Below are 10807 nucleotides of genomic sequence, written 5' to 3' on the forward strand. Positions count from 1 at the left end.
GATGCGCACCGATCCTGCGCAGAACGCCGCCCTGCTTTTCTTCTTTTTCTGTTTTTTTTTTACAGTCGTACATTTTCATGTGCAGCGCTTTTTGTCCTCTCTGCAGCCTCATTCAGGACCAAACCCCAGCTTCAGTAAGTGTGAGGCCTCCGCTACATCTTACAGTTTTCGTTTGTCGGCAGCTTGTTTGAATTTTAGCGGATTTAAGGAGGCGTCGGGCCGACCTGCAAACTGAAAGTCAGCGTTATGTAAGAGAGAGAGACGCTGGTGAAAGGTCTTCTGATTTTCTTCGATCAAAGGCTTTTAAACGGGAAGTTTGGACAAATTATTAATTCCACGCTGTAATTTACAGTCACGTGCTGTTTGCACATGCCTCGTAAAACCAGTGTTGTCAACTTAGCGACTTTGACGCTATATTTAGCGAGTTTTCAGACCCCCTTCGCGACTTTTTTCCTGAAAAGCGACTAGCGACAAATCTGGCGACTTTTTCTGGTGTTATTAGAGACTTATTTATGACGTTTTTTTTGACGTGAACGAGGGTATCGCCCCTACTCTCAACAAGCAGCGGTTGCTGTCGTTGGCACCTCGCCCGCGCCAAAGCGCTCACAGGTGGAGGATGGTCCTCACGCAGCTGCTATCAGGGTAGGAGATGTTCACCTCTATGCGTCCAAACTGCAAATGAATCGCGCATGAGCGAAGCCGCTGCTCCCGCACTGACTAACGCAGTCAGTTCTTCACTGTTATGCTGTTTTGTGGATCACAAGGTTTAAAACTACTCATAAACACACACACACACACAAAGTAACTCCACCAGAGTGCCTATTTCGGGTCACTTTTGCCGGTGCAAACCCGGATAAAGGTGCAGGGTTGGGATTGTGACATTAAAAAAAACAAACAACAGTTGCTAAAAGAAATTTAATTTGTAGTTCTAAATAAATTCTAAATGCATTTAAGACGTTTTTTACTCACTTTGTCTCTTCCACGATGTTATTTCTCTCTCCAACAACGTAGTTTACAATTAAACTAAACTTATTTAATCCACATTCTGCAGTGCATTTCAAAGCTGCAGTATGTGCATTCAATTCATTTCTCCCCTGAAACTATTGGAGCAATATATGTGGATTTGTTTTCCCACTATTTTTCTCTCTGGAACTGTCATCGTGACTCAGCAGGCTTCCGTTTTTCACTTTGACCTCTACGCACTTACAGAGCTGACTCACTTTATCTAAACGTAAGTCTGTTTGCCTCCTGTTGGTGTGTTTAACGCAGCGGTTGTCAAACCCTCTTTCACAAACAGAGAAAAACAGCCATGAAAAACTTTTGTTTGACATCCGCGAAACTGCTCATTTACCCGTGCAGCGCCCTACATGTACAATATCCAAGTAAGAAATACAGGAGATGAGTGATCTGGTTTACAATGAGGCACTGTTTCAATTCTGCTTTAAAAATATGCAGAACATCCCTTTATCCTAATTAAAGGGGGGGGGGGGGGGGGAGAGGAGATGTGTGTATTCATGATCGTTTATGTTAATGAGAGTGTGGGGAGTGAGTTGGAGGGCGGGGTGGGGTGGGCTGCTTTTAACCATGTAAAGCACTTTGTGCTACATTTTTTGTATGAAGAGTGCTTTATAAATAAAGATTGATTGATAATAAGCTATTCCAGTATTTACTTCCTTAAACTGACAGTGCACTTTTTTCCCCTCACTGATTTTTCCCCTTAGACTTCCACCAGGCCTGAAGCTGCACTTAGATGTAACATACATATTCACGGTTGGGCCAGTTATCCAACAGCTACAGATGAAAAACTGGGGAGAGAATTTAAAAACTAGAGCAGACAAACACTAAATTGAGAAGGAAATAGGCCATCTATAGTATCTGACACATAAAGGACACACTCAGGCCAAGGCCAGCTGTAAGGTGGCTGCCCTCCCATGCAACCACCGTGTCAGGGCAGGCACCCCAGCCTCAGTGAGCTAACTGTGCCTTCAGGCTGCAGCAACTAGGAAAACTGCACAGCCCAGAGAACCAAATAAAAGTCTACATTGGGGCTGGACTGTATGCCTGCACAGGGACACAGGAAAAAGTGACAGCACTGTGTAGCATAGAGTGGAGAAAAAGTCAAAAACACCTGCCAGAAAATTTTCGTGCAGGAACCCCCCCGCCTTTTTTTTTTAAAACGTTTCCCACACAAATAAAAAATAAAACAACACAGATGATTGTGCTTAGCTGTGAGCACTGGGTCGTGATGCTGACATCTCAGTACATTCATGTCAGGCTGCAATTAAATGAATATTTTAGAGAATTCTTTAATTTTATCTGTTTGTACGATTTTTTTTTTAATATAATAAAAAAATCAAATTCAGCCTGATAATGTCGCTAAAACTTTATTTTTCTTAGATAGCCATTGCTCCCAGAGCAGGGCCCACCTCCAAGTTGAACCAACACTTGTGTGAACTCATGACTTCAGACACTGATGCCTCTCTCTCTTTGTACAGACATGTCAATCCGAGTTGCCGTGGTAACTGGAAGTAACAAGGGCATTGGTCTGGCCATTGTCCGAGCGCTCTGCAAGCAGTTTGAAGGAGACGTTTACCTCACTGCCAGAAATGTGTAAGTGACTCACCTGGTGACACCTGGACCAAGTTGATAAATGTTCACGTATCTGCAGTTTAATCATCTCAACACTTTTGCATACCAAGAGCTTAAACAAATCTAAAGCTCGGTCAGAGCTAACAGGAACTGCATCTGTGGTTTGTTTGTTCATCCAAGCTTCTTGCTTCAGGCTCTGAGCACGCACACGGGGGTAAAAAAGAACGTTTGATTATTTCAACCTGAAATTGTGAACACGTCTTGCTGCACATTTGTTCCATTATGTGTACAGCAAATGACCGTGGTAATGTGGCCAGGCCAGTGATGGAACTTCATCATGTTTCAGGGCCTTTGGGGACAAAATGAAGAGAGAGAGACTGAGAATCTCAGCTGGTATAAGGTGTAAATGATGAGATTGAAGACAAAGTGAATATAAATGAGGATGTTTTGCTCCTCTTGCAGAGGCCGTGGTGAGGCAGCGGTGAAGGCTCTGAACTCAGAGGGACTGAAGCCCCTGTTTCACCAGCTGGACATCGACGATCTGGACAGCATCAAAACCGCCGCTGAGTTCTTCAAACAGAAATACGGAGGAGTGGACGTCCTCATCAATAACGCTGGGATAGCTTTCAAAGGTAGTTTACTTCCTGTGCTGATGTATATCATAGTGCTGTGGAGCTGCACACACTGTTGACGGAGATCACGCTGTCTCCTCAGTGGCAGACACGACTCCGTTTGGCACCCAGGCGGAGGTGACCCTCAAGACAAACTTCCTCTCCACCAGAAAGATGTGGACTGTCTTCAGTGAGATCATCAAGTCTGGAGGTACAGCTGGACCTAGGGCTGTGCGATATGACCAAAATCTCATATCCCGATAAAAGACCTCGACCGTCCCGATAACGATATAAATCATAAAAATTTTAAATTTTCTGTAAATTCTGTGAATCTCGGGCAGCTCGACTTGCGTGACGTGTTTCCAGCTGGGCGTCGTGTACCTGGAGTTGAGTGTTTTAACCGATGCATGAAACGATACATTTTTAGACATAAGTTGTAAAGGCCGCCGTTTTCTTTGTGAGTATTTATTTCACGGCGTGCTGCGGGGAAAAGCCTGTTCTAACGTTTGAGTCTAAGGTTTATTTTTTAGCACCTGGCGGCTCTTCTTTGTTCCTCATCCATAAACACTCTGCATACTTTTTCACGCGATTCAGTTTATTTTGAAAAGTTTCAACAGGATCTTGAGCTTTATTCTGAAAGGTTTATGTCGAAAATAAACAAGCGGACACGTGATGGTTTTACCGTCGTTGTTGCTAACGACAACGCATAAAAACAGTCGCTTGTCCGTCCTTAGTGTGGTTATATTAAATATAAGAGAAAGAGAGAACTTTAAGAAATTAATACAGCCACTACAGTGACCATCAGAACCATGAAAAAATATTGCTGTAAACAGTTTATTTTGCGACACCATGAAACAAATGATAGCGCAAAATGAAACGATAGATGTTTTTATATCGTCATCTGATATATATCGTTATATCGAACAGCCCTAGCTGGACCCAGTCTGCATCATATTTTACTTGAAAGTTTGCATTTTTAATTGAGTGAGCGTACATGTCAGTAACTGATAATGAGAAACTTTTAGTTTTTAAATATATTAGACATCAATCAGGAAGAGTTGTTTGGAGTCTTCTTCTTGCTATGATGTCTGTATCCTAGCTGTATGCCAGTTCGCTTCTTCAGATGATAAAACTATGCATCTTCGATTATGCAGCCTCCCTTCCTATTTGTCCTCCAAATTAATTTTAAGACCTCCTTCAGCATGGCTTACTGAGATTTATTTCTGCCTGACAGGCAGGAGAGCAGAGGACAGATGAGAAGAATAGGCACTGGCTAAAGAAAGCAGGAAAGCTTTTTCACAGCAGCCATTCTGATACATCATAGCTACATAAACACGGGTCTAAAAAACAAGAACACACATTTAACTGAACATCAGAAGTCCTCCTGGAGAACCTGCTCAAAGCTTATCCATCAGTCTCTGAAACAAACCTCAGATGGAAGCTGTTTGGAGTTTAAAGTTTAAAGGACTCTAAGAGCACGAAGGAGACAAACGTCCTGTTTGTTTTCCATCTTCAGATTCTTGTGTGTGTACATCTGTGTGTTTTAGGTCGTGTGGTGAACGTCTCCAGCATGGTTAGTGTCAGTGCTTTGAGCAAGTGCAGCCCGGACCTCCAGCAGCGTTTCCGCAACGAGAACATCACAGAGGAGGAGCTGGTGGAACTGATGCAACGATTTGTCGATGAGGCCAAGAAAGGCGAACATAAAGAGCGCGGCTGGCCTGACACGGCCTATGGAGTGTCTAAAATTGGAGTGACGGTACGTTTGATTAGTGCGTTCGCTGTTATTAAATCAGAGCCATGAAGATTTGACCTGAAACCATATTATAAGACACTGATTATATTTGTGTGTGGATGTTTTTAAAGGTGCTGTCCATGATTCATGCTCGTCGTCTGACCAAGGAGAGACCGAATGATGGGGTAACTGAAATATATAACTAACAATGCAGAACTTCTATATTCAGTGGGTTGTTTTTTTTTTTTTTTTGTGGTCTTGGGTCCATGAAATTAGGGGTGGGCGACAGAAACGATATAAATTTGGCCAACGATAGAGAATTGCGCTATCGCTCTATCGCGATAGCGCATGTTGATGATGTCATCAAGCTGCGCCTGTTTTGGTCAAAAGCATCGCAGCGGCTACAACCATTATCTGCAAATTATGGCGGGCGACAGTCACAGCAAAGAGATTAAGCACTTTTGAAGTATGGGGAAAGCCAAAAACTGTGCTTCCTCCACTTCCGTAACATTGATTCATTAATGTTGAATTCTCTCGCAGCTGTTCTATTCCCATAACTAACCTCGTATTGTGGATGAATGATCTCAGTTGTTCTCCTGACTGAAGTATGTATAGCATCCTGCTGTGCGATTGCATTTGTCCCAAACCACCAGAATCCCTCACGTTAACTTTTATCGAGTGGAAAAAAAAGTTGGTGTTCATCCTCCAGCTTCACTGTGCTAATGTTATGCTAACATAGCTGTGTCGCTAGCAATCACGTAGCACAACATTATATACCAGGTAGTCCAACTTCAGTAACCCTGCGAACGCCACTGCTGTTTAGTTTTCTGTCTTCATTTATGTTGGAAGTGGTAGCAGAGCTGTACGTTTGAATTAGTTTCAAAAATCTCTCAGTCAGAACATGGTATGTCATGTTTAGGTGGAAACTAGCGAGCTAACTTCCTGTTAACTTCTAACTCCGTTAAATTTAATAAATTCTGTATTTACATATATCGCCCAGACCTACATTAAATCGTCGTTGCTAACAGATTTTGTTTTCATTTGATTCTTTTAAAAGATCCTGTTGAACGCCTGCTGCCCAGGATGGGTGCGCACTGACATGGCTGGACCAAAAGCTCCCAAGTCACCAGACGAGGGCGCTGTCACGCCGGTCTACCTGGCTTTGCTGCCATCTGGAGCCAAAGAGCCTCATGGACAGTTTGTCTCTGAAAAGACTGTTCAGAAGTGGTGATGAGCGTGTGAAACTCAAAGCGATAACACAATTTGGTGAAATCGCAAAACTGTGAAACATTTAAAGAATGAAAGTCACCCAACATAACAAACAATCAGTAACATAAACTGACATTGCTAAAGCTCTGGGATGGGTTTTTTTTAGGACAGAGTTTAACTCTTATCCAAATAGTTTGGTAATAGAACCCAAATTGTTCGTTTTATTCTCAGTAACAGTACAGTACTGTGTTATGTGTGTGTCTGCTAGCTGGAACGAATCAAAATGAAAGTGAATCCTTGAAATGTTGAATTGTCGGCAAAGCCTTCAGTACATAACATTTTCATATCTTTGACTTCATATACTTGCCTTAACTGGATTAAGCTAATTGTTCAGAATTACTAGAATTCTATACAAAATGCTGTTTTTTTGTGTTTCTTTCAAATAAAACATGTGGATCTCCAGTCAAAATACCAAATAAAGTGACTTCAAAACATAAGGTTGAGTGGTCTGAATGTTACAGTGTCCCTGTATTACACACCGAGTGCATCAGCCACTCCTCCACCATCTTCACCTTTTCTTTGGTTTGTCCAGTTTCCTCTTCACGTTTGTTAGGTATTTTAGTACCATGGTAGCATTTACTGGATATTGTTTTATAGTGACATTATACAGGAAAACTCTGTCATTCAATAAGGCCCCTTTGTTTTAGTTATTTTTCTCTTTGACCCAAGAATTGATGTGTGAGAATCACAGGCTGGTACAAGGTTGAAATACCACAGAGATCACTCCCTCAGCTACATTAGTTTCTTAATCTTTTAGACGCCTGTTGAAGGCCAAATGGTTTGTTTCAGATTTCACTAATGAAAGAACTCTTCGTTTTGTGCCTTGAAAATATGTCGCTGAGATAATCACAATTGTAGCTGAACTGATAAACTACACAAAGGATGCTTCTTCACCCAAGGGCAGGAAGACGCTGCCTTATCTTGGTCTGTACTGGTTTAAACTGATAAATCTGCTGTCTCATGAATTTTACCCTCTATATAAACTGTTGTACTTGTGAATAAAGTTGAGTCAATTTGGGAAGACAACCTGAAGCAGTCTCTGTTTTCTTGTTCTCCCAAGCTGCTCCCGAGCTCGTACTAACACGCTGAATGGCATGCTTGAATATTACTTGAGAATATATTTGACTGTGTTACAGACTAAGGGACATTCTCTGCTGATAGACGTCCACGCCTCGAAGGAAGTCGATCCACGGATTAGGCCCTGGAAACCGTTTCCTTCAATGTTTCTGTAAGGAAATCTGTCTCCAGCATCTCGGAGCTCTCGGATATTTTCTCTATAATAAGATTCTTTGGAACATTTTTGGCCATTTTGAGAATAAGCAAACCTGTAAAAGCTGATGCTCTGCACTTAACCAGCGTATAAACTATTGTCTGTTTAATCAGGACAGCAGCAGTTTTCAGCTGTATTAACAGAATAATTTTTTTCATTTTGGTTCAGTATTGAATGTTGTTTTATGTGCACTTTTAATATTCAACTACCTGTTAGTTTATCATATCATTTCATTTACATGCTGATAATGTTCAAAACTCCACCCAGCTTCCCTCCCACTATTTGCAGTATATCATTCATTGTCCTCTGCATCCCTCTCAGTGCTGCTACAGCTCCCTTCAGAATCACAACAGCAGTAAGTAAGAAACCTTTTTTATCTTTTGTTCCACATTTGGTAGCTGACTGTTTCTTAAAATCTTCTCATAATTCTGAGGAAATGGTTATATCCAAATATCCTCTTTTAAAATAAAAATGGACTGAAAACAGAGAGTACATTTTAATCATATCTCAACTTAAAAGTAGGTCTAATCATATTTTTACATGTTATAAAAAGATGTCCCAAATCGGTTTATTTTTTCTTGAAGTTTCATCAAGGCTGTCGTTCTTAACATTCAGGGGATTTCATAACATGTTTTCCTTTTTCGAATCTAATTTATGATCAAACTGATTTAATGCGATGCTATAATTCCACAGCCACATTTAAAACGGTTTCAAAAACATGAGTTTACATTAAAAATGAGTTTTATGATAAATTCTGCAAATTTTGATTTAATCCATCTTTAATTTCTTGTGTTTTTCATTGAAAATATATTTGGATTTATCTGTTTTAACATGTCTGCAAGTCTGCAAGTCTTACAATCAGCCCTCTTACACTGCTGATAAGAGAACTGACCTACAACTAAGGAGCTATTCCATAAATATTCATACATGTTTTTTCTGATGTGGGAATACATGTGAATGCCTCAGCCTGATTCTCCTGATATTGTCCTGCAGCTTTATGTCCTCCAATCTGATAATCAGTGGCTCAACATGAAACTTCATACACTCATATCTCTCTTTCTGCATGTGCAGACATGTCGACCAAGGTTGCAGTGGTTACTGGCAGTAACAAAGGCATCGGTCTGGCCATCGTCCAAGCGCTCTGCAAGCAGTTCGATGGAGACGTTTACATCACCTCCAGAGATGTGTAAGTGACTCACCTGGTGACAGCTGGACCTGGTTGATGTGAAGGCCTTCACGTGTAACTGTGGTTTTTATATCTAGACATTCACCTAACTCTGAAGTTTCACAGTGAGGTCCACAAATATTCAATTAACTGAGAAGTACATGAAACTTTTTTGGTCCTTTTGCAGAGGTCGGGGTGAGGAAGCAGTGAAGACTCTGAACTCAGAGGGACTCAAACCCAAGTTCCACCAGCTGGACATCAATGACTTGAACAGCATTAAAAACGTTGCTGCCTACTTTAAAGGGAAGTATGGAGGAGTGGACATTCTCATCAATAATGCAGCATTCAAAGGTAGCATTAGAACTCTATAATAATACATATCATCCTGGATCAATGTATATGGTAGTTTAATACTGCAGCTATGAATTGAAGTGGATGGCGTTCACAGCATGTTAACTTTTTCCTTTCAGCGTCAGATCCAACTCCCTTAGGTGTTCAGGCAGAGGTGATCCTGACGACAAACTTTTTCGGAACTAGAGACATGTCGACACATTTCCTGCCAATGATCAGAGCTGGAGGTACAGATGCAGAGACTCTGGTGCTAAGTGCACAAAAAGTAAACAAAGGCATTCAGATTTGGTGTCACTCTAAGATGAGGTCACATGCATCCTGTTTGTTTGAATCAGTTTTAATTGTCATTGACATTAGTCTATCAGGAGTAATAAATATCCTATATATGTATCTCTCTCTCTCTCTCTGTGTGTCTATCTATCTATCTATCTATCTATCTATCTATATATATATAAACTGTTTCTATAATTTTGAGTGTTTCTAAAGTTCACTGATCTAGCTGTAAAATGGAAGCTGTATAGTTCTGCCTAAGCTGAGTAACCCAGACACCACTTTAACAAAAGTCCTCTGCAGAGCTGAATAATTGAATGAAACACCAGAAATACCACCCTTATTGTAGAACATGGTGGAAGTAGCATCATGGGTGTTGCTTTGGAGCAGCAGTGAACGGCAGTTCTTTGTATGTATTTTAGGTCGTGTGGTGAATATCTCCAGCATGCTTAGTGTCACGGGTTTAAAGCAATGCAGCCCAGAACTCCAGCAGCGTTTCCGCAGCGAGGACATCACAGAGGACGAGCTGGTGGCACTGATGAGAAAATTCCTCGATGATGCCAAGAAAGGCGAACACAAGCAGCATGGTTGGCCTGATATGGCATATCCAGTGTCTAAGATTGGAGTGACGGTACATTTACCCAGTTTTTCTTCAGGATGTTAGATTAGGAGGTTGACTAATGAACTGATTAACTGAATCAATTCAAGCCTTTTTTTTTCTCGGAGACTCTGATTATAAATATGGGTGTTTGTTTGTGTTTTAAGGTGCTGTCCATGATTCATGCTCGTCGTCTGTCTAAGGAGAGACCAAATGACAGGGTAACTAAAATAAGACAAGCTCTAATGAACTTACATACAAAGCCATCTCCGAACCTTTTGGAGTCCACTGAAACCTCATTTCTTATTCATGGACTCGTTGTTATTCGTTTTTCCAGATCCTCTTGAATGCCTGCTGTCCAGGATGGGTGCGCACTGACCTCACTTCACCAGATGCTCCCAAGTCACCAGACGAGGGCGCCATCACTCCTGTCTACCTGGCCCTGTTGCCTCCAGGAGCCAAAGAGCCTCAGGGAAAGTTTCTCTCCGACAAGGAAGTCCAGCCGTGGTGAAAGAGAGTTTAGTGTGTGATTCCACATGAAGAATTATTTGCAAGAGATTTAAGATTTAAGAAAAGTGATGTTCCAGGCATCAAATACACACACCATAGCATACCATAAAATAATCTGTGTTAAAGTGACAGTGTTCATGATGACTACTCAATTTGTGGCATGTTTCTAAAACTGGATTCCTTCCTTTTTGATGTACAACTCAAACTTGCATTAACTGAAATCAAATAAAGTGCTTTTAATTAAGACTCATTTTGTGTCAAAACAATTCAACAACTTCAAAGTAAGGTTATTAAAAGCACACAATAGCAATAAATCTACATTGTAAATGTATTTTTCTAATATAAAATCATCCATACTATCATAGATCATCATAAAAAATATGATGAGGCTGGGGTTTTAGAAGTAATGCTGCAGCTGCATTTGGCACCATGAGACAGTTTT

General features: G+C 41.0%; 2 protein-coding genes across 7 annotated transcripts in view; both read left to right on the plus strand.

The window, feature by feature from the left end:
- The first annotated feature begins 16 nt into the window (after window positions 1-16).
- LOC146695103 (carbonyl reductase [NADPH] 1-like) overlaps window positions 17-10807 on the plus strand; it is a 131949-nt gene continuing 121158 nt past the window's right edge. Inside the window, exons 1-7 of one of the 2 annotated variants that reach the window (XR_014923514.1) lie at window positions 17-134; window positions 2496-2610; window positions 3052-3221; window positions 3304-3411; window positions 4748-4956; window positions 5064-5117; window positions 5990-6389. Coding sequence is in view for 1 of the 2 variants with exons in the window: in XM_085477007.1 (XP_085333133.1) it covers window positions 2498-2610; window positions 3052-3221; window positions 3304-3411; window positions 4748-4956; window positions 5064-5117; window positions 5990-6163 (828 nt within the window). In the remaining variant the exon portion in view is untranslated. Of the gene's footprint in view, window positions 135-2495; window positions 2611-3051; window positions 3222-3303; window positions 3412-4747; window positions 4957-5063; window positions 5118-5989; window positions 6639-10807 lie in introns of those variants that run through there. The other variant, XM_085477007.1, reaches the window with a different exon arrangement.
- LOC146695104 (carbonyl reductase [NADPH] 1-like) lies at window positions 7204-10611 on the plus strand. 5 transcript variants are annotated; one of them, XM_085477002.1, is made up of 8 exons: window positions 7204-7429; window positions 7739-7830; window positions 8543-8657; window positions 8824-8987; window positions 9107-9214; window positions 9680-9888; window positions 10023-10076; window positions 10193-10611. In XM_085477002.1, the coding sequence occupies exons 1-8, from the start codon at window positions 7296-7298 to the stop codon at window positions 10364-10366; spliced, it is 1050 nt and encodes a 349-aa protein (XP_085333128.1). In that variant the 5' UTR covers window positions 7204-7295; the 3' UTR covers window positions 10367-10611. The 5 variants fall into 5 exon arrangements, with proteins under 5 accessions (XP_085333128.1, XP_085333132.1, XP_085333129.1 ...); XM_085477006.1 differs by having other exon boundaries at window positions 7739-7826; XM_085477003.1 differs by having other exon boundaries at window positions 7760-7830.

Source organism: Copadichromis virginalis, linkage group LG13, assembly GCF_057382275.1.
Source record: "Copadichromis virginalis isolate Kocher_CV1m ecotype Utaka linkage group LG13, C_Virginalis_male_GT1.1, whole genome shotgun sequence".
Taxonomy (NCBI): domain Eukaryota; kingdom Metazoa; phylum Chordata; class Actinopteri; order Cichliformes; family Cichlidae; genus Copadichromis; species Copadichromis virginalis.